The sequence below is a fragment of the Theropithecus gelada genome, chromosome 11, assembly GCF_003255815.1.
Source record: "Theropithecus gelada isolate Dixy chromosome 11, Tgel_1.0, whole genome shotgun sequence".
Taxonomy (NCBI): Eukaryota; Metazoa; Chordata; class Mammalia; order Primates; family Cercopithecidae; genus Theropithecus; species Theropithecus gelada.
The window spans coordinates 7883957-7911936 of record NC_037679.1 but is presented as its reverse complement, the minus strand read 5'-3'; the positions used below and the strand labels follow the sequence as shown (position 1 = coordinate 7911936).

Genomic DNA, 27980 nt, shown 5'->3' with positions numbered 1-27980 from the left:
TGCACTTGTTCAGAATTCTGAACATGAGAAGTAGATGGGGCATGAGACAACAGCAGGACTTAGCGCTGGTTGCAGATTGCTGATGTAAAGTGGAGTACACGGAATTTTCTAGAGATAATAACAATAAAAATAGCTAGTGAATGTGCTTGGCACAACTCTATAATGTAGGTGCCATTATTATTTCCCAAAGAGGAAACAAGGGCAGAAAAGTTTAGTAATTTTCCCAAGTTACATAACTAGCATATGGTAGGGACATGAGTTTAACCCAAGTAGTTTGACTCCAGAGCCCATGTTCTTAACCACCATTGTAACATCATCAGGCTTCCCAGGAAAGACAAAGGACTAAGGGGAAACATAGACTGTTCGAACCAGCCTTTGATAGGCTCCCCTGTGTACAGCTCAGTGGGGGTCCTGTCAAGGGTGTCTGCTCACCTGGAGCAGCCTTGAGTTAGGTGGGTGACATGGTATCATTGCCTTGATCCACAGGCAGAACCCTGCCTCCCTCAGCTCTACTAAAATGTGTAATATCATTTCCTATGGCCAGAATGGGGGAGCAGAGGCCTGGAACTTGGTGGGTGACTGCCAGTGGATTAGATCAGTCCCAGTGGGGAAGACCAGTGCAGAAAGGCTAAACCCTTGTGGAAAAAGTGGCCTGTCTGCTGCGATACAGACACACTCACCCAGCTTAGCGGTGGGCCCACTCCTTAAGCTTAGAGTGTAGCTATGAATACGAGTACCTTCCCTTTCTAGTTTCATGTGGATAGGGGATGGAGTTGCGTTTTTATTGAGACAGGATCTCGCTCTGTTGCCCAGGCTAGAGTGCAGTGACACAATCATAGCTCACTACAGCCTGGAACTCCTGGGCTCAGGTGATCCTCCTGCCTCAGCCTCCTGAGTAGTTGAGACTACAGGCATGTGCCACCACGCCTGGCTAATTAAAAATAATTTTTTTTTTTTTTTTTTGTAAAGAAGGGGTCTTACTATGTTGCCCAAGCTAGTCTAGAACTCCTGGGCTCAAATAATCTTCCCGCCTCGGCCTCACAAATTGCTTAGATTACAGACATGAGCCATCACATTGTGCCCCAAGGTACATTTCTCTAACTTCAGAAGGTTTATCCATTTGGAAAGGCAGGGGGGCTCAGAGGCTCTGGCCAATTCATTCTTGGCTGAACTGTGCCACTTATACTCCTGTTTGAAAAGCCAGAATGGGCCGGGGACAGTGGCTCATGCCTCTAATCCCAGCACTTCGGGAGGCTGAGGCGGGTGGATCACTTGAGGTCAGGAGTTCGAGACCAGTCTGGCCAACATGGCAAAACTCTGTCTCTACTAAAAATACAAAAATTAGCCGGGCGTTGTAGCACACGCCTGTAGTTCCAGCTACTCTGGAGGCTGAGGCAGGAGAGTCGCTTGAACCTGGGGGGCAGAGGTTGCAGTGAGCTGAGATTGAGCCACTGCACTCCACCCTGGGTCACAGAGTGAGACTGTCTCCAAAAAAAAAAAAAAAAAAAAAAAAGAGAGAAGAAAAAAAAAAGCCAGAACAACAGTGCCCTCTGCTGTGGAGTCTAAGAATGGGATCTCCAGCTATCTCCTAACAGGTGGTTCACCAAAGAGGCAGCTCAGTGAGGCAAGGAGACTAGGAGATTGAGCACAGGACATTCCAGCCAGGCTTCCTCTAACAGAATCCAGGAAATGAGAATGTAAGTAAGACGAGTTCAGCTTTTACCAAAGACTCGAGGTTGAGCCTTTCTTTAAAGAAATTCATTTGGAATTGGAAATGAAAGCAACTCTGAGGACTCATTAGTGAATTCCTCAGGGAAGGGGAATGATAAGGGCAGCAGTGGAGCAAGCTGGAGTGAGGCCCTTTGGATGTGCACAGCTTGAAGGTCAGTGTGTCTGTGGCTAGAGGGCAGTCACTGGAGAGTCTGGCAAGGAGAGGTCATTTGTCTCAATTGTCTCAAGACAAGAACAGGCATAATCTTTCCCTACTACCCAAATCTCACAGAGATTTTCTCTGCGACTCCGGTCAATGAACAGTGTTCTGGGTGCCTGGACTTGTGTTATGGTGAGAGCTAGGCTGACACAAGATTTTCATATAACAAGGCAAGGGAGTTGTCTCAAAGAAGGGCCAGATTAGAGGGAATTTTTCTAGAATAAAGAACAAGGCCCTCCTGGACTAAGAGGAGGGTCAGGTATGAAGCTAAGAATAAATAGGATGGCTGGGCACAGCGGCTCACGCCTGTAATCCCTGCACTTTGAGAGGCCAAGGCAGGTGGATCACCTGAGGTTGGTAGTTCGAGACTAGCCTGGCCAACATGATGAAACCCTGTCTCTACTAAAATACAAAAAATTAGCTGGGTGTGGTCACGTGTGCCTGTAATCCCAGCTAGTCAGGAGGCTAAGGCAGGAGAATCGCTTGAACCCGGGAGGCAGAGGTTGCAGTGAGCTGAGATCGCCCCACTGCACTCCAGTCTGGGCAACAATAGCAAAACTCTGTCCAAAAAAAAAAGAATAAATAGGAGAGCAGGGTTCAAAGCTGGTGTTGAGAGAGATTCAGCAAAGGAAAGGACTGATACAGGATTGTGCTTCCCTGGACAGGATGGAAGGGAAAGCTTGAGCACCCAAGAGCCCAGAGTAAAAGGTGAACGAACCCTGGAAGCTGAGCTGAATCTGCAGGATCAATCAGTATTAGAAAGAGGAAGAGTGAGCCTGGGAGGGACAGGAATCTCCCAACTGGTAGACATAAGAGTTCTGATCACTGGTCAGGGGTGCTGTTCTATGGGCAGTGAGTTGACCAGCCTCTTTCAGGGCCTAGATGAAATATCCTTTGAAGCCAGCCAGCGTCTTTTGTACCTCAAGGAATCTTATGGTTAAAAATATTGTTTTCCAGGTATCCTATCCTGGCAAGTATGTCTTGAGTAGTGGATAAAGATATTCTAGTCACAGGAAAGGTGTATGTTCTATATGTAAACAGTAAACTTACATATGATTTATAACTTTTCCTCCATCATCTATTATAAAGTTTTATGTGCCAGTTCTTAGGTACATTAGATACATTATTTTATTTAATGTCCATAATAAATCTTTTTTTTTTTTTTGAGGCAGAGTCTGTTGCCTCAGGCTGGAGTGCAGCTCACTGCAACCTCCGCCTCCCAGGTTCAAGAGATTCTCATGCCTCGGCCTCCCAAGTAGCTGGGATTACAGGCACCCACTAACACATGCAGCTAATTTTTGTATTTTTAGTAGGAATGAGGTTTCACCATGTTGGCCAGGCTGGTCTTGAACTCCTGACCCCAGGTGATCTGCCTGTCTTGGCCTCCCAAAGTGTTAGGATTACAGGTATGAGTCACTGCACCCGGCCTCTCCACACTAAGTCTATAAGGCAGACATTATCGTCTCCATTTATAGGTGAGGAAACTGAGGCACTATGAATTTGCTTAGTGTGAGTTAGTTTCCTGAATTTGAACATCTTTGGATCCTTGATAAACTGAGTTTCTTTTTGTTTTTGAGTCAGCCTCACTCAGTCACTAGGCTGGAATGCACTGGTGCAATCATGGCTCACTGCAGTGTCAACCTCCTGGGTTCAAGTGATCCTCCCACCTCAGCCTCCCAAGTACCTGGGACTACAGACATGTGCCAACACACCTGGCTAATTTTTTGTAGAGACAAGGTCCCAGTGTGTTGCTCAGGCTGGTCTCAAACCCCTGGGCTCAAGCGATCCTTTTGCCTCAGCCTCCCAAAGTGCTGGGATTACAGGTATGAGCCACTGCACCTGGCTTAAACTGAGTTTCTGAAGTCAAGGATAGACCAAAGTATGTTCCCCACACCCATTTTCCTCTTTGGTTTTTCTATTTTGATTCTTTATCAGGAGGAAAAGGTAGGAAGGAGGCAGGAACTAGCAGAATGTTTGATTACACGTGTTGACTCACCTCTGTGAGTTTTCATTATGACTGTAATAAGGAAAGCTTGAGTGGGCCCTTTTGAGTTGAATGTTAATACACTCACACCTACTAGGAGGGAAAAAAAAGCCTATCGTTCTTCAAGGAAGAATTGTGAATGACTTAAAAATATCATGATAGTAAGAGTGTTAAGAATGAAAAGTGTGAATATTAATAGGTTCATTTTTATAGTTGCTGTTAAAGGCCTAGCTAAGGGACCAGGCAAGGAATGTGGCTGATTTGAACCACAGAGTGGTTGAAGTGCTAAAACCAGATGGACAGAAAGGTGTCAAGCAGTTTGAGTGAATGTATTAACAAGGTGAAATCAACCAGAAAGAAACTGGGACCAGGAACCATTCTGGAGACAAATGAGAGTCTTTCAAGACTGTTTAGCTTGTGGAAAAGGGTGAGTAGAGATTCAGGAACTGTGGGTTCCCTGAATTGACGGACATAGAATTTGGGATGAGAAAGACCAGGGTAAGCAAGGTAGATGTGGGCTTGCTAGGAGACGAAGAGAATGCTGTGTTTTACCCATAATCTCCCTGCCCCACGTGAATTTCCCAAACCAGTTCTGAGATAATAGAAAATATGAGGCATGTTCCCCATGGTGGCCCATAAGCTCAAACCCTTCCCAGCTAACCACGTATTTCAAGCAACCTCAGCAGCACCAGGATTCAGAACCATCTGAGCTCTGTTGCACTTTTCTGCCCATATGTTAAATAACGTGAGAACTAAGAGTTTACCATTTAACTTAGCAATATGTGAGTCATTGGTAAATGGATACAGCAGGGTTTTGTTTTGTTTTGTTTTTTAGAGAGAGAGGGAGTCTCATTCTGTTGCTCAGGTTGGAGTGCAGTGGCGTGATTATAGCTCAATGCATCCTCAATTTCCTGGGTTCAAGCAATCTTATCTCCTCAGCATCCCTAATAACTGGGACTAAAGGTGCATGCCACCATCCCCAGCTAATTTTTTTGATTTTTTTTTTTTTTTTTTGAGACGGAGTCTCGCTCTGTCGCCCAGGCTGGAGTGCAGTGGCGGGATCTCGGCTCACTGCAAGCTCCGCCTCCCGGGCTTACGCCATTCTCCTGCCTCAGCCTCCCAAGTAGCTGGGACCACAGGCGCCCGCCACCTCGCCCGGCTAGTTTTTTGTATTTTTTAGTAGAGACGGGGTTTCACAGTATTCGCCAGGATGGTCTCGATCTCCTGACCTCGTGATCCGCCCGTCTCGGCCTCCCAAAGTGCTGGGATTACAGGCTTGAGCCACCGCGCCCGGCCGATTTTTTTGATTTTTAGTAGAGATGAGGTCTCACTCTGTTACCCAGGCTGGTCTAAAACTCCTAACTCAAGTGATTCTCCTGCCTCGGCCTCCCAAAATACTGGGATTACAGGCCTGGGCCACTGCACTCAGCCTGAAGCAGTTTTAATGGTGTGGTTATGGCAAGAGCCTGGGTTGGTGTGGGCTCAAGAGAGAATGGCAGAAGAACCAGAGACAGGCTGGGTACAATGGCTAACGCCTGTAATCCCAGCACTTTGGGAGGCCAAGGTGGGCGGATCACGAGGTCAGGAGATCGAGACCATCCTGGCTAACACGGTGAAACCCCTTCTTTACTAAAAATACAAAAAGTTAGCCAGGCGTGGTGGCGGGCACCTGTAGTCCCAGCTACTCGGGAGGCTGAGGCAGGAGAATGCGTGAACCCGGCAGGCGGAGCTTCCAGTGAGCCAAGATCACGCCACTGCACTCCAGGCTGGGCAACAGAGCAAGACTCCGTTGCAAAAATTTAAAAAAAAAAAAAAAAAAAAAAAATTTTAAGAAGAACCAGCGACAGAAAAAACAGACAACTCTTTTTTTTTTTTTTTTTTTTTTTTTTGAGACCGAGTTTCGCTCCTGTTGCCCAGGCTGCCGTGCAATGGCACGATCTTGGCTCACCAAAACCTCTGCCTCCCGGGTTCAAGCGATTCTCCTGCCTCAGCCCCCTGAGTAGCTGGGATTACAGGCATGTGCCACCATGCCTGGCTAATTTTGTATTTTTAGTAGAGCAGAGTTTCCCCATTTTGGTCAAGTTGGTCTTGAACTTCCGACCTCAGGTGATCTGCCCGCCTTGGCCTCCCAAAGTGTTGGGGTTACAGGCATGAGCCACCGTGCCTGGCCCAAACAGATAACTCTTATGAGGAATTTTGCTCTATGGGGAGCAGGGAAATAGGAAATGTGGGGTTTTAAGATGGAAGAAGAAATATATTTTTTTGGGGGGGGGAACTGAGTCTTGCTCTGTCGCCCAGACTGGAGTGCAGTGGCACGATCTTGGTCCACTGCAGCCTTCGCCTCCCAGGTTCAAGTGATTCTCCTGCCTCAGACTCCCAAGTAGCTGGCACTACAGGTGTGCACCACCACGCCTGGCTAATTTTTGTATTTTTAGTAGAGATGGGTTTTCACCATGTTGGTCAGGTTGGTCTTGAACTCCTGGCCTCAAGTGATCCACCTGCCTCGGCCTCCCAAAGTTCTGGGATTACAGGTGTGAGCCACTGGGCTCAGCCAGAAGAGGAAATTATAGATGGACAAATTAATACAAGAGTGAGAAGAATTATTGGAGTGGTGTTTTGGAGAAGGCAAAAAGAAATGGGATCTCGTCAAAAGTGGAGGGGGTTTTTCTTAATAGGTGTGTGGGCCATTCATTCATGATAATAGGAGATATATGGGCACAGATGCAGGTAGATGGATAGATGTGGTTTGTGATAGCTTATGGCAATTATCTACCAATTGCTTCTGTTTTCTCTTTGAAATGGAAGGCAACTCATTATATGAGAATGAGGATGGGGGGAGGAGGTGTTGGAGGTTTGAAGAAACAGGAGAAGGTAGGAAAAGGCCTCCAGCAGATGAGGAGAGTGAATGGAACAAGGAAATGTAGTTTGACTTCTGGGCAGTGATAATCACCACAAGACGACCCACTAAGTTTGGTGATCATGGATTTAAAGCAAGGGCAATTGGCATGCCTTTTTTTTTTCCCCCCCTAGACTGCGAGTGTAAACTTCTCTTTCCAGGAATTTTGATATAATCCGGATGGTAGTGGGGAGAGTAGGGTGGAAAAAGAAATGAGGGCAATAGCTTGAGGGGACCACGTGGCCAAGGGAGGTTTCTTCCCTTCCCCTGCCAGATGGAAGAGATTATAGCATATTTGTATACTGACGGAAATGATCTGGGAAGAAGGAGAATCCTGAGGGAGAAGGTGATAGTTTTAGGAGCAAAATCCTAGAGTAGATGAGAAGGGATGGGCTCCAGTACACAAATGGAATCAGTTCATTCATTGAACCAGAGGGAATGGAGTGGAATGTTAGATGTGATGATGGAAAGTCTTTGATTCCTTCTAATTTTCTTAGTGAAATAAGGAGCAAGGAAGTTAGCTCAGAGTGAGGATGGGAGAGGGGCTTTAGATCTCCAAGGAGGGGATGTGAAATAGTTGACTTGAGTATTGGGAGAGTGACTAGGGGAACATGATAGGATTGTCAGGCTGCCCTGAGTTCCCACTTGACATCTGTGGTTATGGTACTCGTCACTCTAGGAAGACTAAACATCCTAGATAAAAGCTAAATAAAGTCACCTTTGTCTCGACAGGTTTCTCTGGAGCACACTTTTCATGGCCTTATAATGAACTCCTAGAGGTCAGCCTGTGTGTCTCACAGCTTGGCCATGTGGACACAGACTTCAACTCTGGGGCAATTCAAGTGGCTTCAAGAAAGTACTAAGAATAGAAGAAAATTACTATTGAATGCAATTTTCAGGTGGAAGATTGAATGATATGGTTGAAGCCAAACTTGGCGGAGGGTAGCCAAGTTGCCTGAATGTCTTTGTGAAAAGGGATTGTGGCATCAGAAATACTATTCTATGGTTCCTTTTGTTATGAGGTCATGGATGATGGGCACAGTGCATAGCTATGTTAGGGTTTGCACTATTAAAAAGGGTGTCAGAACTGGGAGATGAATTTCAGGGCTGGGATGCAATGAAAGCAATCTGATCAAAGTGGGAGGTGAAGGTACCCTGCTACAGTTTTGGCTTTGAATTTTTTCTTGATTTTGAATCTGTTCTTACGAAGATGAAGCCCTAGGCTTAGCTCTATACATGACAAGCTTCTCATTCTTCAGGCTGTAGCTCAAACATTACTTCATTGAATTATCTGTCTAAAGAGGGCCTCTTGTTAGGCATGGTGGCTCATACCTGTAATCTCAGCATTTTGGGAGGCTGAGGCAGGAGGATCACTTGAGCCCAGTTTAAGACCAGCCTGGGCAACAAAAGGAGATGCTGCCTCTCAAAAAAAATGAAATAAAGTAAAAGTTAAAAAAACAAAATAAAATAAAGCTGCCTCTCCAAGTTACTCTTCATTATGGCATCTTCAAACTCAGTTGTCCATAAGGGCCAGGCAGATAATGCTTATGAGTAAAGCAAGCTGGGTAAGAAACCTGTACCATCTGAAGGGGAAGCTGCTACTTTATTCTACCTGTTTGTTGTCATTTACAGCCACAGTTTAGGGCCAGTGTGGCCAAATCTAATTTTTTTTTTTTTTTTTTTTTTTTTGAGACGGAGTCTCACTTTGTTGCCCAGGCTAAAGTGCAGGGGCACAATGTCGGCTCACTGCAACCTCTGCCTCCCGGGTTCAAGTGATTCTTCTGCCTCAGTCTCCCGAGTAACTGGGATTACAGGCATGCACCACCATGCCCAGCTAATTTTTGTGTTTTTAGTAGAGACAGGTTTCGCCATGTTGGCCAGGCTGGTCTTAAACTCCTGACCTCAGATGATCCACCCGCCTTGGCCTCCCAAAGTGCTTGGATTACAGGTGTAAGCCATTGTGCCCAGCCCCCAAATCTAATTTTTAAAGAGAAGTCAGAAATGTTGGTTTTACATGAAATCTCTGGATTTTTAGATGTTGGTCTACATTTTTTTTTACAAAGCACTCTGCAAACTGAGCATGGCATCAGGCTACATCTGGCATCCAGGCCAGCACTTTAGGACTTCTCTTCTATTGCATTGCCCCTTTATTTTCTCCCCAGGACTCGGCATAATTTGTATCTTGTTTATTTATTTACTAGTTTTATTGTCTGTGTTAATCACTGTTATATTTCTAGTGTCTTACACAGTGGCTGGCACAATCAATTCCCAATAAATAAATATTTGATGTTGGATTAGAGGGGGAGTCTGGCTTGGTGCTTTACTTAGAAGCTTTTTATATATTCTCAATATTACTGCATACATGATTTATACATATGAACATGTAAGTATGTGTGCGTTTATATATGTGTGTATATGTGCATGTAGATATACACCCATCTATATATGACAAATATTTTCACTCAGTCTCTCTCTTGATTTTAAGTTTATGATGTCTTTTGATACACAATTAAATTATTTTTTAGTAAAAATTGTCAATATTTTCTTTTAGGCTTCTGGGCTTAATGTCTAATAAAGAAAGATTTGCAAAACCCTGCTAAGAATATACAAATATTCTATGTTTTCTTCTAATATTTCCGTAGTTTTATTTATTGAACTCTCTAATTCATCTGAAATTGATTGATTGATTGAGACAAAGTCTCGCTCTGCCACCCAGGCTGGGAGGTGCGATCTTGGCTCACTGCAATATCCGCCTCCTGGGTTCAAGTGATTCTCTGGCCTCAGCCTCCCAAGTAGCTGGGCTATAGGCAAGCACCATGAAGCCCAGCTAATTTTTTTGCATTTTTAGTAGAGACGGGGTTTTACCATGTTGGTCAGGCTCGTCTGGAACTCCTGACCTTGTCAAATGATCCGCCTGCCTCAGCCTCGGGAATTTATTTTTGTGTATGATGTGAGGCGGGAGGTGTGTATTATGCTGAGAAACATCTTTTTATTCTTTTTTTTTTTTTTTTTTTTTTTTTTTTGAGATGGAGTCTCGCACCCTCCCCCAAGCTGCAGTGCAGCAGTGGTGTGATCTCAGCTCACTGCAAGCTCCGCCTCCCGGGTTCAAGCCATTCTCCTGCCTCAGCACCACCCCACCCCCCACCGCCAGTAGCTGGGACTACGGGCGCCTGCCACCACACCCAGCTAATTTTTTTGTATTTTTAGTAGAGATGGGGTTTCACCGTGTTAGCCAGGATGGTATCGATCTCCTGACCTCGCGCTCCGCCCGCCTTGGCCTCCCAAAGTGCTGGGATTACAGGTGTGAGCCACCAGGCCTGGCCCCACCTTTTTATCCTTAATTTACAAAGGATTACAACCTCTGCCTCCAGGGCTCAAGCAATTCTTGTGCCTTAGCCTCCTGAGTAGCTAGGATTACAGGCCTGTGCCCCACACCAGGTTAATTTTTGTATTTTTTGTAGAGATGAGGTTCACCATGTTGCCCAGGCTGGCCTCAGATTCCTGGGCTCAAGCAATCCACCAGTCTTGGCCTCTCAAAATGCCACGCCCGGCGTGGCAGTGGCTTTTTTTTTTTTTTTTTTTCTGCAAGCTCCGCCTCCCGGGTTTACGCCATTCTCCTGCCTCAGCCTCCCGAGTAGCCGGGACTACAGGCGCCCGCCACCTCGCCCGGCTAGTTTTTTGTATTTTTTTTTTTAGTAGAGACGGGGTTTCACCGTGTTAGCCAGGGTGGTCTCGATTTCCTGACCTCGTGATCCGCCCATCTCGGCCTCCCAAAGTGCTGGGATTACAGGCTTGAGCCACCGCGCCCGGCCGGCAGTGGCTTTTATAAAAATGAAGCTGAGGCCGGGCATGGTGGCTAACGCCTGTAATCCCAGCACCTTCAGAGGCCAAGGCGGGCAGATCACAAGGTCAGGAGTTCAAGACCAGTCTGACTAACATGGAGAAACCCCACCTCTACTAAAAATACAAAAATTAGCCTGGTGTGGAGGCACAGGCCTGTAATCCTAGCTACTCCGGAGGCTAAGGCACAAGAATTGCTTGAGCCCTGGAGGCAGAGCTTATAATCCTTTGTAAATTAAGAATAAAAAGATGGGGCCAGGCATGGCGGCACAAGTCTGTAATCCCAGCTACTCGGGAGGCTGAGGCAGGAGGATCACTTGAACCTGGGAGGTGGAGGTTGCCTTGAGCAGAGATCGTGCCACTGCACTCCAGCCTGGGCAACAAGAGCGAAACTCCATCTAAAAAAAAATAAAAACAAAAATAAAATAAATAAAAGCCACAGCCCTTTTTCTCCACACATACTGTCCATCAGTTCAAATATTTGGATAACAGGTGGCAGGTGCCTGTTATCCCAGCTACTCGGGAGGCTGAGGCAGGAGAATCGCTTGAACCCGGGAGGCAGAGGTTGCAGTGATCCGAGATTGTGCCATTGCACTCCAGCCTCGGCAACAGAGTGAGACTCTGTCTCAAAAAACAAAACAAACAAACAAACAAAAAACAGAAAAAAAAGAAAAGGAAAGGAAAATGAAGCTGAATGTTTTGGAAAAACTCAAAAAAGGTGGGTCATTTAAAAGCTGGGGGCTAGGTGAGGTGGCTCATGCCTGTGATATGTGCTTCGGGGGGCCCAGACAGAAGGATTGCTTGAGGCCAGGGGCTCGAGACCAACCTGGGCAACAAGTGAGACCCTGTGTCTACAAAAAATTTTTTTTTTAATTGTAGTAAACTTTGAGTTAAAATGGATTGGAGTTAGAAAATCACAATTTTGCAATTATTACAGAAATAACAGATTCACACAAAACCATCAATCGACACTAAAATTAGTGGGTGAAAATTTGATGAAGAATAGGATAGTTGACTAGGTGCAATGGCTCATGCCTGTAATTCCACCACTTAGGGAGGCTGGGGCGGGAGAATCGCTTGAGCTCAGGAATTTGAGAATAGCCTGGGCAACATAGCCCAGGTCTAGTAGACCTTCTACTAGAAATAAAAACAGTTGGCTGTGTGTGGTGGTGGGCATCTGTAGTCCCAGCTACTTGGGAGGCTGAGATTGGAGAATTGCTTGTCTGGGAGGTCAAGGCTGTGGTGAGCTGTGATTGTGCCACTGCACTCAAGCCTGAGCAACAGAGTGACACCTTGTCAAAAAAAAATAATAATAATAAAGAATAGGATACTTACATTTTTCCAAAGAATCTTACCAGAAATTATTGGTTACCAAAGAAGAATGGTAACTTGACAGTGAAGAAAACCAACAATTACACCTTAAGTGGTCAAAGTTCACATTACCAGTAATGGGACAAAATGACATCATGAGCCTCCCGATATGATGTACTGAGGACATAATGTCACTTATTCCTGCCAAAGATGTTTAAACTCAATCTAATCATGAGAAACATCAGAAAAATCCAAATTATGAAATATTCTACACAATGTCTTGCCTATACTATTACAAAAATGTCAATACTAGCCAGGCGTGGTGACTCATGCCTCTAATCCCAGCACTTTGGGAAGCAGAGGTGGGTGGATCACCTGAGGTTGGGAGTTCGAGACCAGCCTGAGCAACATGGAGAAACCCCATCTCTACTAAAAATCAAAATTATTTGGGCCAGGTGGCGCATGCCTGTAATTCCAGCTACTTGGGAGGCTAAGGCAGGAGAATCGCTTGAACCTGGACAGCGGAGATTGCGGTGAGCCTCTGCACTCCAGCCTGGGCAACAAGAGCAAAACTCCGTCTCAAAAAAAAGGCAGTATCATGAAACGAAGGTGAAGGAACTATTCCAGATTAAAGGAGACTAAAGAGACATGCTTACTAAATGCAATGGGTTGATCCTTAACTGGACCCTGGAAGGAAAAATTTTGCTCCAAAAGACATTAATGGACAGTCTGGGCAACATAGCGAGACCTCATCTCTTTTATTTTTAATTTTTAAGATGGAGTCTCTGTCACCCAGGCTGGAGTGCAATGGCGTGATCTTGGCTCACGGCAACCTCCATCTCCCAGGTTCAAGCAATCCTCCCACCTCATTCTCCTGAGTAGCTAGCATTAGAGGCACCTGCCACCATGCCTGACTAATTTTCGTATTTTTAGCAGAGACTATGTTTCACCATGTTGGCCAGGCTGGGACCTCCTCTCTTAAAAAAAAAAAAAAAAAAGGTGCCCAGGTGTGATGGCTCATGCCTATAATTCCAGCACTTTGGGAGTCTGAGGTGGGAGAATCACTTGAGCCCAGGAGCTCAAGGCTGCAGTAAACCGTGATCACCTCACTGCACTGAAGCCTGGAAGATGGAGTAAGATCCTGTCTTAAAAAAAAAAAAAAAAAAAAAGGGTGGGGCGCAGTGGCTCACGCCTGTAATCGCAGCACTTTGGGAGGCCAAGGTGTGCAGATCACGAGGTCAGGAGACAGAGACCATCCTGGCTAAAACAGTGAAACTCCGTCTGTACTAAAAATACAAAAAAATTAGCTGGGCGTGCTGGCGGGCCCCTGTAGTCCCAGCTACTCCGGAGGCTGAGGCAGGAGAATGGCCTGAACCCGGGAGGCAGAGCTTGCGGTGAGCTAAGATCACGCCACTGCACTCCAGCCTCGGCGACAGTGAGACACCATCTCAAAAAAAAAAAAAAAAAAAGACATTTATGAAACAATTGGCAAAACTGAAAAATGCACTGTAGGTAATTATGTAACAGCATTGTATCAGTGTTAAGATTTGCTGAGTTTGATACCTATACGGTGAGTTGTTGTTGGGAGATACAAGCTTATTTATTTAGACGGGAAGAGATATAATATAAGCAACTTATTCTCAACTATCTGAGATAAAGTAGATATTATAGTAGAGACAAAGCAAAAAACAGAGTGGCAAAATTAACAATGAGTTAACTTGGGTAAAGGGTGTAGAGAAATTCTTTCCACAAGTCTTACACATTTTCTATAATTTTGAAGTTACATTAGCAAGAAAAGTTTTTAAAAATGGTAGATTGACCTTATTGGCTTTATTTCCTTTTCCTCCCAAATTTGCTAAAATGACATTGTCATCATCATAATCACAATAATATTAATCTTCAAGGGCAAAAACAGTGGGCAAGGATATAAGAGCACATGAGATATTTCAGTAGAAATACCTTTTGGAAAATGCAAAGTGGACAGAAGAGTGGCAATTAACCTAACACAGTAAATAATGTTGTTACCTAAGTTTCTGTAGCGGAGAATACATCTAGAATTGAGCTAATTCATCTGAAAGGCCCAAAACTTAGAATGTAATGGGTACCACAGATGGTAGGAGTAGGGAATAGGCTTGAGAACAGGAAGGGAGTCACTGAAACTGTCAGAGCATCTGGCTAAACCAGGCAAACTACCCTGCCCTGAAAATGGAATGTAAGATTTCTCTAGAGGACCTGAATCTAGGAGGCCCTGCACCCCTGGACAGGATTCACTGTGAAGACTGGTAATATGGTTTGGATTTATGTCCCTACCCAAACCTCCTATCGAATTGTAATCTCCAGTGTTGGAGGAGGTACCTGGTGGAAGGTGATTATATTATGGGGTCGGATTTCCCCCTTGCTGTTCTCGTGATAGTGAGTGAGTTCTCACAAGATCTAGTTGTTTGAAAGTGGATAGCACCAACCACCCACCCCTTCTCTCTTCTCTTTTTCTCCTACTCCAACCACGTAGAACATGCCTGCTTCCCCTTCGCCTTCCACCATAATTGTAAGTTTCCTGAGGCTTCCCCTGCCATGCTTCTTGTACAGCCTGTAGAACGGAGACAATTAGATCTCTCTCTTTTTTTTATAATTACTCAGTCTCAGGTCATTCTTTAAAGCAATGTGAGAACCGACTAATATAGCTGGCACAGGTGTAGGACAGAAAATCTGGTGATTAAGTTAAAAAAGTCAGGATCCTCAAAATTAAAACCCTCAATACCTTCTTCTGTCCTAGCCCCAGCATGCTAATAGATAAGCATATAAGCAATACCCAGAGAAGGAATAATAAGATTCTTCCCCAGAGAAATTATAGAGAGCCAGAGGAAAGCTCTGGAATGAAGCCCATAATGGACAACTCCCTCCATCAGTTTCTAGTTAGCTTTTTTTGTTTGTTTCTTACTCTTAAATCAGAATGGAAAGCCAAGGATCACTAGTTATCTGAGGAGAGTAATCACTGAGAAAAACAAGATACCAAAATAAACTCATAGGAAAAAGGGCTCAGAGGGAAAAAGAGTCGATGCAAGGAAGAGAACTTCAAATAAAGTATATATTCATGGACAAATGAGAAAATATAAAAAAGGAAAATCAGAGGACCAAAAATGGTCCTTGGAAATTAAAATACAATATAATAACCAAGATAAAATGTTCTTATCTACTGCATGAAGAAAACAAAAGCAGAAAAAAAAAAGTTCTGATATGAGGGTGTGCTGGTTTTCACATATTTCCACAAATCCTTTGATAAACCTCCCCTCAAGAAGTAGAGCTTCCGCCTCCCTTGGGTATGGGCTGGATTTAGTAATTCTCTTCTAACAAATAGAAAAGGTAAAGTGACAGTCACTTCTGAGACTAAGTCATAAAAATGCATTTTGGCTCCCTTCCTTCTTTCTGATCACTTGCTCTGAAGAAAGTTAAGTGCTATACAAGAATACTCAAACCGCTTATGGAGAGGCCCATATGGCGAGAAACTGGGGTGTCTCGTCAATACCCACAGAGAAACTGAGGTCACCAGATATCCTGGAAATGGCTCCTTCAGCTCCCACCCAATCTCCAACCATTATATGGCTACAGCCCCTGCTGACATCCTGTCTGCAACCATGTGAGAGATCCTGAGCCAGAATTATCTAGATAAGTTGCTTCTGGATTAACAGAAACTGTAAAATAATATTTGCTGTTATAAGCCTGCATATTTTAGGGTAATATGTTATACAGCAATAGCTAATTAACACGAGGTTGCAAGATAAAATTAAGGAAGCCTTCCAAAGAATAAATAGTAATAATAATGATGATGATAAAGAAAATTAAGCCAGACATGGTGGCTCACACCTGTAATCCCAGCACTTTGGGAGGCCAAAGTGGGCAGATTGCTTGAGCTTAGGAGTTCCAGATCATCCTGGGCAACACAGGGAGACTCCATTTCTACTAAAAAATACAAAAATTAGCCAGGCATGGTAGCCTGCACCTGTAGTCCCAGCTACTCAGGGAGGCTGAGCTGGGAGCATCGCTTGAGCCTGGGAGGTTGAGGCTGCAGTAAGCCATGACTGTTCTACTGCACTCCAGCCTGGGTGACAGAGCAAGACCCTGTCTCAAAAATAGTAATTAATAATAATAATAATATCAAGATTAATGTTAGAAGATCAATTTGGGAGACTTTATAACTGACAAATGGTAGTTTGAAAAAGAAGAAAGAAAACAATAAATTAAAAATTAAAATAAAATTTCTCAGAAATGGAAAGCATAAATTTCCAGAATGAAAGAGCTCATGGAGTGTTCAAAACAATGAATGAGAAAAGACTTACAATAAATTCCATCATTTTGAAATATCAGAATACTACAGAACAAAAAGAAAATCAAAAGTTTCCAGAGGCCGGGCGAAGTGGCTCACGCCTGTAATCCTAGCACTTTGGGAGGCTGAGGCAAGCGGATTGCTTGATTGCAGGAGTTTGAGACCAGCATGGGCAACATGGCAAGACCCCATATCTACAAAAAATATAAAAAATTAGCCAGGCATGGTGGTGTGTGCCTGTAGTTCCAGCTACTAAGGAGGCTGAGGTGGGAGGATCGCTTGAGCACAGGAAGCAGAGATTGAGCACAGTGAGCCAAAATTGTGCCACTGCACTTCAGCATGGGTGACCCTATCTCAGAGAGAAAAAAAAAAAAAACTTCCAGAAAGGAAGAAATTAGTTACATACAAAGGAATGTAACTGGAAGCTAGAGGACAATAAAAACAGCTTCAAAATTTTCAGAAAATGATTTTCAACCTAGAATTTCCTATCTTGAAAAACTATCAATCAAGTGTGAGGGTATAGAATAAAGCCATTCTGGACTCATAAATATACCTCCTATGCATTCTTATAAAAATTCTTGGTATATTGCAGGAAAGGGAGGGAGTAAGCCAAGAAAAAAAACATGGGATCCAGGAAACAGTGAATACTACCTTGGAGAGAGGCAAAAGCAAGTCCCAGGACAATAGTTTTGCAACAGGCTTTGAGAATGAACAGTCTAGACTACAGTAGGATAGGCAGTTTGGGAAAAAATGGAACTGACAGATTGCTGTGTTTTGAACTAGTCTCGAACTCCTGACCTCAGGTAATCCACCCGCCTTGGCCTCCCAAAGTACTGGGATTACAGGCGTGAGCCACGGTGCCCGGCCTGAGCCTCAGTTTTCTTACTGATAAAAAGGGAACAGTAATACCTACCTCACAGGAATGTTAGAGTATTAAATGAAATTAAGCATGTAGCGTGCTTAGTACAGTGCCTGCTATACTGCATAATAAGTAGTTGTTTATTATAAAGTGCCGGAGCCAACAAAAGCATGGATTAATTAGAAACTGGCAAGTTGAAGTCCGTATTTTGAGAGAGTAACTGGAGGGTGTAAAATTGGGGTGGACGGGAAGTGAGCAGGGAGTAGGGATGGCATATTTGATGTTCAATCTTTCCTCTAACCTTACATTCCACAGGTTTGGCCAAGCCTCCTGCCTCTGATTTTCTGCCACCAGAATGAGAAAACTTAGATAGCAGATGATATCAGGATACTTCTCTATCATCCCACAGAGGGCTCTGGTTTTTATAAAGTAAAAGCTTCCACTTTGTCTAGCCTATAAAGAAATGATGCCCAGGCCTCTTTGGATCAGTATTAAGTCTTGTTCAACAGTGCTTAAGTAGCTAACTAGGTAGGACAACTGGTCGGCTGTATACTCAGTTTTTTCATGGTGAGGGAATTCTATCTAGCAGGAGTAGGTAGGATTGGCGCAGCCAGGAGAGACTTAGTCTTGGTCTGGAAAAGGGGAAATTTGTAGGTTTCCCAAAGAGTTTGTTTTTCTGAAAGAGGGTAGAGAAGAGCTCCTCTTTATTTGGAGATAAAAACAGTCCCATGGCATAATGCTGGGACCCAGTTGGGGTAGGAAGGGGAAGAACTGGTATAAGGATATTAAGGAGTCTCTAAGGTCCATCAGGGGTACCCTTTGCACAAATCTTACCTGGAAGCTGGATAGTAAAACAGAACTTCTTTGATAGAATTGCAGAGGACAGAGAGTGACCAATGGAGGCCTATGTAAGATCGTTCTTTACAATCTTTTTTTTTTTTTCATACAGAGTCTTGCTCTGTCAGCCAGGCTGGAGTGCAATGACGCGATCTCGGCTCACAGCAACCTCTGCCTCCCTGGTTCCAGTGATTCTCCTGCCTCAGCCTCCCGAGTAGCTGGGATTACAGGCGCATGCCACTACGCCCGGCTAATTTTTGTATTTTTAGTAGAGACGGGGTTTCACTATGTTGGTTAGGCTGCTCTTGAACTCCTGATCTCATGATCTGCCCGCCTCGGCCTCTCAAAGTGCTGGGATTACAGGCGTCAGCCACCGTGCCCGGCCCACAATCTTAACTTTGTGCTTTTATACTTTCCCAGTCCCTTTTCCCCCACCCCAATACAACTTTTGCTTCAGCACTCACCTAAACTTAATTTCCTTCACATGTGTCCCCCATTCTACCTGGAATACCCTTTTCCTTCATATCTGTGCTTTTAAACAATTCATCTTTTTTTTTTTTTTTTTTTTTTTTTTTTTTTTTTTTTTTTTTTTTTTTGAGATGGAGTCTCGCTCTGTTGCCAGGCTGAAGTGCAGTGGTGCAATTTCGGCTCACTGCAACCTCTGCCTCCCGGGTTCAAGCGATTCTCCTGCCTCAGCCTCCCAGGTAGCTGGGATTACAGGCGTGCGCCACCATGCCCAGCTAATTTTTTTTGTATTTTTAGTAGAAATGGGGTTTCATCATGTTGGCCAGGATGGTCTCGATCTCTTGACTTCATGATCTGCCCGCTTCAGCCTCTCAAAGTGCTGGGATTACAGGCGTGAGCTGCTGCGCCCGGCAACAATTCATCTTTTAAGATGAAATCAATTGTTATATCTCCTGTAAAGCCTCCCCTAGCTTCCTGTTTTATAGTTATTCAAATTTACTTATTCATCCATTCACCCTACAAGTATTTATGAAACCTCTATTATGTGTGAGGCATGGCTAGGCATTTTGAATCTAATATAGATCTGCTCACTGCCTACTAAAAATTCAATGGCTCTCTATAAAGTTAAAATGCTTAGCATGGCTAACAGCATCTTCAATTATCTGGCCCCTTCCTAGTTTTCAATGACTGCCTCCCAGCACCTCTCCATTTTATCCTTTATCTGTACCCATGAACTTGGAATTCACTTAATATGGTTCTCTCTTAGGTCTCTGCTCCTTCGTCTGTGCTATATCCCCTTCTTTGTAGTGAACTCCAATCTTCCTTTAACACCGGGTTCTGGAAGCATTTCCTGTGTGAAGTCTTCTCTGAAGGATTCCCCCATCCTCCACCCCCTGTTCTTATTCCAAATCCAATAGTATCAGGTACTTCTTTCTTAGTGGCTCTAGAACATTCCATATTTAATGTAATCATACAACATATTGCAATTTTTGTTTGCATACTTATCTTTCTCATGAGATAGTCGCTTTACAGCAGAGGTCTTAACCCTAGTCACCAACATAATCCCTGGAACATAAAGCCTGGTGCTTAACAAATGTTGGTTAAATGAGCAAATGAATGACGAAGAATATACTTATTTGGTTGAACAAATTGTGTGTCTTTTTTTTTTTGAGATGGTTTCGCTCCGTTGCCCAGGCTGGAGTACAGTGGTGTGATCATGGCTCACTTCATCCTTGACCTCCTGGGCTCAAGTGATTCTCCTACTTCAGCATCCCAACTAGCTAGGACCACAGGCATGCACTACCACACCCAGCTAATTTGTGTAACTTTTCATAGAGATATGGTCTCACTATGTTGCCCAAGCTGGTCTCGAACTCCTGGACTCAAGCAGTCCTCCTGCCTTAGCCTGCCAAAGTGCTGGGATTGCATGTGAGCCACCACACCTGGCCCAAATTGTGTGTCTTAATAAGGATATTAAATGACAGGAGAGCAAATCTGAAAGGACATTGTCCCTATTCCACAATTTTTTTTTTTTTGAGACAGAGTCTCGCTTTGTCACCCAGGTTGGAGGGCAATGGCACGACCTCAGCTCACTGCAACCTCCACCTCCTGGGTTCAAGCGGTTCTCCTGCCTCAGCCTCCTGAGTAGCTGGGATTACAGGCACACGCCACCATGCCCAGCTAATTTTTGTATTTTTAGTAGAGATGGACTTTCACCATGTTGGCCAGGCTGGTCTTGAACTCCTGACCTCAGGTGATCCACCCACCTCGGCCTCCCAAAGTGCTGGGATTACAGGTGTGAGCCACCATGCCCGGCCCTATTCCACAACTTTAACTAGTGTAACTGTTGGTCTTGGAGGATAAATCTCTAACCCCAGGTAGGAAAATAAATAGCTAGGAAGTGGCCATGAAGCGTCTAGGAAAAGAAGTGGCCCTTCTAACCCTCTACCGTATATTCCCCTTACTTGTTTCTTCAGTTGCGTTCCTTTTCTTGCTCCGAAAGGAATTTTGATATCCCAATAGATACAAGTTGAAGAAGGCCATCTCAGATCCTCCCTGTCCTCTTCTGGAATGTCCATGTTGGGGCACTGGACTCTGTGTCTGGTAACCATGGTAATGTCCTAAGAATTACCACAACTGACACTCCCTTTGTCTAATGAGGCACAGGATTTATAGGTTCACAGTGGAGCTGGAGTGGGAGTGGGCTAAATAACTTCAGGAAAATGGAGGAATCAATTGTCAGTATACCTTTTTTTTTTTTTTTTGAGACGGAGTCTCACTCTGTTGCCCAGGCTGGAGTACAGTGGCACAGTCTTGGCTCACTGCAAGCTCTGCCTCCCAGGTTCACGCCTTAGCCTCCTGAGTAGCTGGGACTACAGGCGCCTGCCACCATACCCTGCTAATTTTTTGTATTTTTAGTAGACACTGGGTTTTACCGTGTTAGCCAGGATGGTCTCGGTCTCCTGACCTCGTGATCCACCCACTTCAGCCTCCCAAAGTGCTGGGATTACAGGAGTGAGCCACCGTGCCTGGCCTGTCAGTATACCTTTTCTTGACCTAGTCTTCCACTGTAAGCTTCAGAAGGCAGTGAGTAGAAAGAGCACTGACCTGGGCTCATATCTTAGTTATGCCATATTCTAGGTGTCTGACTTTGAATAGATTAACTAAGCCTCCATTTTTAATTTTAAATAAAAAAAAATGGCAATGACAGTATCTGATAGTTATGAGAATCAAATGAGATAATACATGCATATTTCCTTAGAACAGTGTTCAGCACATAATGGAAACTTAAATCTTTTTTTTTTTTTTTTTTTTAAGAGTCTCCCTCGTTGCCCAGGCTGGAGTGCAATGGCGTTGTCTCGGCTCACTGCAACCTCTGCCTCCCGGGTTTCAAGAGATTCTCATGCCTCAGCCTTCCAAGTAGCTGGGATTACAGGGGCGTGCCACCACACCTGGCTAATTTTTATATTTTTAGTAGAGACAGAGTTGACCAGTCTGGTCTCGGATTGCTGACCTCAAGTGATCTGCCCTCCTTGGCCTCCCAAAGTGCTGTGACTACAGGTGTGAGTCACCACGCCCTGCCAGTATTTAAATGTTAATAGTTATCCAGTCTTATATTCAGGAAAAAAGAGAAATCTGAATAGGATACTTTCAATGAGTCTTTGTTTCAGCAGTGGTGTGCCAATCCATAGTGAATTTTGAAAGCTTGTTAAATTTTCATTAATTTTGTGAAGTGATTATTGAACAAGGCATTATTAAAAGTTACATTAACTAAACTTACAATTGACTAAGTTATATTAAAAATAAAGGTAGTACACCAGGCGTGGTGTCTCACACCTGTAATCCCACCACTTTGGAAGGCCAAGACAGATGGATCTTTTGAGCTCACAAGTTTGAAATCAGGCTGGGCAAACCCTGTCTCTACAAAAAAATAAAACCTACAGAAATTAGTTGGGTGTGGTACATGAATGTAGTCCCAGCTACTTGGGAGGCTGAGGTGGGAGGATGGCTTGAGCCTGTGTGGTGGAGGTTGCAGTGAGCTGAGATTGTGCCATTGCACTCCAGACTGGCGATAGAGCCAGATCTTGTCATAAAATAAAATAAAATAAAAGTAGTAAATATTAACAACTCATCTCTTCCTGATTATTTTACTCTTATCTGTGCTCTTGAATTTACTTCCACTGCATCTGGATATTCCACTCTTTTTTCATTCATTTTTCTCTTTGCTTTTCAGTTTGGGAAGTTTCCTATTGACATATTTTCAAGCTCACTGATTTTTTTCCTTTGTCAGGTTCAGTCTACTGATGAGCCCACCAAAGGCATTCTTCATTTCTGTTACAGTATTTTTTTATTTCTAGCATTTCCTTTTGATTCTTTAGAGTTTTCATCTCTTTGCTTACATTACCCTTTGTTCTTGAATGTTGTCCTCTTTTTCCATTAGTGTCCTTAACATATTAATAGTTATTTAAAAATCTCAGTCTGATAATTCCAAAATTTCTGCCATATGTGAGTCTGGTTCTGATGCTTGATTTGTCTTTTTTGAGATGGAGTCTCACTCTGTCACCCATGCTGGAGTGTAGGGGCACGATCTCAGCTCACTGCAACCTCCGCCTCCTGGGTTCAAGCAATTCTTTTGCCTCAGCCCCCTGAGTAGCTGGGATTACAGGTGCCCACCACCTTGCCTAGCTAATTTTTGTATTTTTAGTAGAGACGGGGTTTTGCCATGTTGGCCAGGCTGGTCTCAAACTCCTGACCTCAGGTGATCTGCCCACCTCAGCCTCCCAAAATACTGGGATTATAGGCGTAAGCCATTGCTCCTGGCTTGCTTTGTCTTTCTCACACACACACACACACACACACACACACACACGTGTGTGTATATATGTATATGTGGGTATATAAATGTGTGTGTGTATATATATATTTTACATTTTAGCATGTCATATAATTGTTTTAAGTTGGACATTATGTATTGGGTAAGGGTAAGGTTTTGTGTTTATATGGCTAGGAATTAGGTTGTGTTTACTGTTTGCTATGGCTGTAGGTGTTAGATGCTAAAATTTCCTCTGGTGTCCTTGTTTTTGCCTCCCTTGCTCTTCAACTTTCCTTAGAGACTCTTCCTGAAATAGGCTCTGGGCCTTGCAGTTTTTTTCCGTTGTAATCCCATTATTAAACAGGAACCCTATTAAAGTGGATGGGGGAAAGCATTCCGTAATTCTATTATTAGGTCTGTCTTTTATTGCACGTGTGACCTTCACAACTGTCTCATTTTTAGAGGAGGCTTCTGTTGGGTATATATCCCTTCTTCCACATTGGTTAGGCTCTGTTCAACAGTTTCCCTTGAAGGCAGGCCTTTGTTAAGGAGCATAGAATGCTCTGGGTGTATTTCAAAATGGCTAACTTCTCTCTCTCCCTGTTGGAAGCAAAACTCACAAAAATGTGGGGGACTCCTTAACACTGGGTCCCTAGGAGTTTAAAAAAAAATCTCAAGCTAGTCCATGTTCAGTCTCCAGCAATTAATCACTTGCCCTATAAGTATTTCTACCAGTTGCTGGTTCCAGTAGTAGTTTTTCCTCCAAGTAAGTCATGATTCTCTATTCCACCTATTTTAAGTCCAAATGTCTCTCCAGATTTTGGGGTGATGGTTTGCCCTGGGACCTCAATTCTCTGAAGGGTCTAAGAAGGGTTGTTAAGTTTCAGTTTGTTTGGCTTTTTCCTTCTTGTGAAAATGGGAGTGATGACTTCCAAGCTCTTTACCTGTCAGACTGAAAACTGGAACGCCCTATCTATTTTATCTGTCTGGAGAAAATACTATGTGATGGTATGTGCCTCTTTTCCCAATTTTATGATCAGTGATGTCATATGGGCATATTGAAATCAAGCATGGTGGGAGGATTTATATCACAAAAATTGGCAAATAGTACAAACAAAGCTTGATTTATTCATTTAGTTGATCGTCTGAACTTAAGAAAGTGATAGAGAAAATGTTAATAATTCAGATTAAGTTTTAAAGCCTGTATCATGTCTGGCTGGGCATGGCTGCTTACGCCTGTAATCCCTGCATTTTGGGAGGCCAAGGTGGTTGGATTACCTGAGGCTAGGAATTCAAGACCACCCTGGGCAACATGGTGAAACCCCATCTCTACTAAAAACACAAAAATTGGCCGGGTGTGTTGTTATAGGCCTGTAATCCCAGCTACTCAGAAGGCTGAGGCAGGAGAATCGCTTGAGTCTAGGAAGTGAGGTTGCAGGGAACCGAGATTGTGCCACTACACTGCAGCCTGGGTGACAGAGCAAGAGTCTGTCTCAGGAAAAAAAAAAAAAAAAAAAAAAGTATATCATGTCTAAAGCCATTACATTGTTACATTGTTGCTAGCACAAAAATTTGACATATTGTTCCACTATTTAAAAGTTATTATCTAGTTGGGCGTGGTGGCATGTGCCTGTTGTCCTAGATATTTGGGAGGCTGAGGTTGGAGGACCACTTGAGCCTAGGAGTTTGAATCCAGCCTGGGCAACATAGCAAGCTCCCATCTCTAAAAACAAAAAGAGGGCCACAAATTCTTAGGACCTTCTGAAGCTGTTTCACAGAAAACATAAAAATTTAAAAATAATAAAACAAAACCCTGGCCAGGCATGGTGGCTCACACCTGTAATCCCAGCACTTTGGGAGGCTGAGGCGGGTGGATCACCTAAGGTGGGGAGTTCGAGACCAGCCTGACCAACATGGATAAACCCTGTCTCTACTAAAAATACAAAATTAGCTGAGCATGGTGGCACATGCCTGTAATCCCAGCTACTCAGGAGTCTGAGGCAGGATAATCACTTGAACCCGGGAGGCGGAGGTTGCAGTGAGCCAAGATGGCACCATTGCACTCCAGCCTGGGCAACAAGAGCAAAACTCTGTCCAACAACAACAAAACAAACAAACAAACAAACAAACCCAAAACGCCATGAAATATGGTAGAATCATATACCCAGAACAAGGCTAGTCTCTAGTAAATAGGAGGAGTAGCCCTATAGGTATGGCTTATAAGACATGGAGTAATATTTACATTTTGTAAAAAAGGAAAATTCCTCTAGTTTAAGATTTTGTCAATTGTTCTTTAAGGGTAATGTATGCCCTAAGGAGTGGCATACTTAACCAAGATAGCAAACTCAATATGGAGTCATTAATCCAACAGATTAAGTGGAGAACCAAGCACAGGTCAGAAAATTAGACAAGAGGAATCTGTAAGAAATGATCTTGGTTGTTGATATGGTTTGGTTCTGTGTCCCCACCCAAATCTCATCTTGAATTGTAACTCCCACAATTCCCACGTGTCGTAGGAGGAATCTGGTGGAAGGTGATTGAATTATGGGGCAGGTCTTTCCTGCACTGCTATCATGATAGTTAATGAATCTCATGAGATCTGATGGTTTTTAAAAAATGGGAGTTTGCCTGCACAAGCTCTCTCTTTGCCTGCCACCATCCACTTAAGATGTGACTTGCTCCTCCTTGCCTTCTGCCACAGTTGTGAGGCTTCCCAGTCATGTGGAATTGTGAGTTCTCCATTAAACTTCTTTCCTTTGTAAATTGCCCAGCCTCGGGTGTGTCTTATCAGCAGTGTGAAAATGGACTAATACAGTCAATTGGTACCAGGAGTGGGGTGTTGCTGAAAAGATACCACAAAATGTGGAAGCAACTTTGGAACTGGGTAACAGGCAGAAGTTGGAACAGTTTAGAGGGCTCAGAAGAAGACAGGAAAATGTGGGAAACTTTCAAACTTCCTAGAGAATTGCTGAAAGGCTTTGACCAAAAGCCTGATAGTGATATAGACAATAAGGTCCAGGCTGAGGTGGTATCAGATGGATATGAGGAACTTGCTGGGAACTGCAGCAAAGGTGACTCTTGTTATATTTTAGCAAGCAGACTGGCAGCATTTTGCTCATCCTAGAGATTTGTGGAATTTTGAACTTTAGAGAGCTGATTTAGGGTATCTGGCAGAAGAAATGTCTAACCAGCAAAGCATTCAAGAGGTGACTTGGGTGCTGTTAAAGGCATTCAGTTTTATAAGGGAAGCAGAACATAAATGTTTGGAAAATTTGCAGCCTGATGTGATAGAAAAGAAAAACCCATTTTCTGAGGAAATCTGCATAACTAAAGAGGAGCCGAATGTTAATACCCAAGACAATGGGGAAAATGTCTCCAGGGCATGTCAGAGGACTTCATGGCAGCCCCTCCCATCACGGGCCCAGAGGTCTAGGAGAAAATGGTTTTGTGGGCCAGGCCCAGGGTCCCCGTGTGTGCTGCATGCAGCCTAGGGAGTTGGTGCCCTGCATCCCAGCCATTCCAGCCATGGCTGAAAGGGGCCAACACAGAACTTGGGCTGTGATTTCAGAGATGCAAGCCCCAAGCCTTGGCAGCTTCCACATGGTGTTGAGCCTGCGAGTGCACAGAAGTCAAGAACTGGTGTTTGGGAACCTCTGCCTAGATTTCAGAGGATGTATGGAAACACCTGGATGTCCAGGCAGAAGTTTGCTGCAGGGGCAGGGCACTCATGGAGAACCTCTGCTAGGGCAGTGTGGAAGGGAAATGTAGGGTTGGAGCCCCCACACAGAATCCCTACTGGGCCACTGCCTCATGGAACTGTGAGAAGAGGGCCATGGTCCTCCAGACTCCAGCATGGTAGCTCCATTAACAGCTTGCACCATTTACCTGGAAAAGCCACAGACAGTCAATACCAGCCTGGAAAGGGAGATGGGAGGGAGGCTGTACCCTGCAAAGCCACAGGGGTGGAGATGCCCAAGACCATGAGAACCCACCTCTTGGATCAGTGTGACCTGGATGTGAGACATGGAGTCAAAGGAGATCATCTTGGAGCTTTAAGATTTGACTGCCCTGCTGGATTCTGGACTTGCATGGGGCCTGTAGCCCCTTCGTTTTGGCCAATTTCTCCCATTTGGAACGGCTGTATTTACCCAATGCCTGTACCGCCATTGTATCTAGGAAGTAACTAACTTGCTTTTGATTTTACAGGCTAATAAGTACAAGGGACTTGCTTGTCTCAGATGAGACTTTGGACTGTGGACTTCTGAGTTAATGCTGAAATGAGTTGAGACTTTGGGGGACTGTGGAGAAGGCATGACTGTATTTTGAAATGTGAGGACATGAGATTTGGGAGGGGCCGGGGCAGAATGATATGGTTTGGCACTGTGTCACTACCCAAATCTCATCTTGAATTGTAACTCCCACAATTTCCACATATGGTAGGAGGAACCCGGTGGGAGGTGACTGAATTATGGGGCAGGTCTTTCCTGCACTGTTATCACGATAGTGAATGAGTCTCCTGAGATCTGACGGTTTTTTAAAAAATGGGAATTTGCCTGCACAAACTCTCTCTTTGCTTGCCGTCATCCAGGTAAGATGTGACTTGCTCCTTGCCTTTTGCCATGATTGTGAGGCTTCCCCAGCCACATGGAACTGTGAGATCTCCATTAAACTTCTTTCCTTTGTAAATTGCCCAGTCTCGGGTATGTCTTTATCAGCAGCATGAAAATGGACTAACACAGCTGATTAAAAGAAAACATACATGACTACATAACTGAAAAAGTGCTTATTCTACTAAAAAATCTATTTTATAAGTGCTTATTCTGTTAATGGTAAAGAGTCTGTGAGGGAAGAAGTTTGAAATCCTAAGTTATTTTACCTTATAACCAGAAGTAAGTCATTTAAATCTTCCTGAACCTCAATTTCTCCAGGGTAAAATGGAGTTAGTACTAACTACAGGCAGTATATGGCAGAGGTGACCTGAAATGGAAACACTTCTGAGAATGAATGACAATCAAACATAGTAAGATCACCTATGCCTAGAAATGACAAAACCCAAAATATTATCAAAGCAAGACACAGGATTCTGGCCGGGCGCGGTGGCTCAAGCCTGTAATCCCAGCACTTTGGGAGGCCGAGACGGGCGGATCACGAGGTCAGGAGATCGAGACCATCCTGGCTAACACGGTGAAACCCCGTCTCTACTAAAAAATACAAAAAACTAGCCG

At 44.0% G+C, this 27980-nt stretch overlaps 1 protein-coding gene across 1 annotated transcript in view; it reads right to left on the bottom strand.

Annotated features, from left to right (window-relative positions):
• Positions 1-20526, bottom strand: part of TEX49 (testis expressed 49) — a 32044-nt gene extending 11518 nt beyond the window's left edge. The window contains exon 1 of the mRNA XM_025403532.1: positions 20408-20526. Within this exon, the coding sequence (XP_025259317.1) occupies positions 20408-20486 (79 nt within the window). The 5' untranslated portion in view covers positions 20487-20526. The remainder of the gene's footprint in view (positions 1-20407) is intronic.
• Between the last annotated feature and the right edge of the window lie 7454 nt (positions 20527-27980).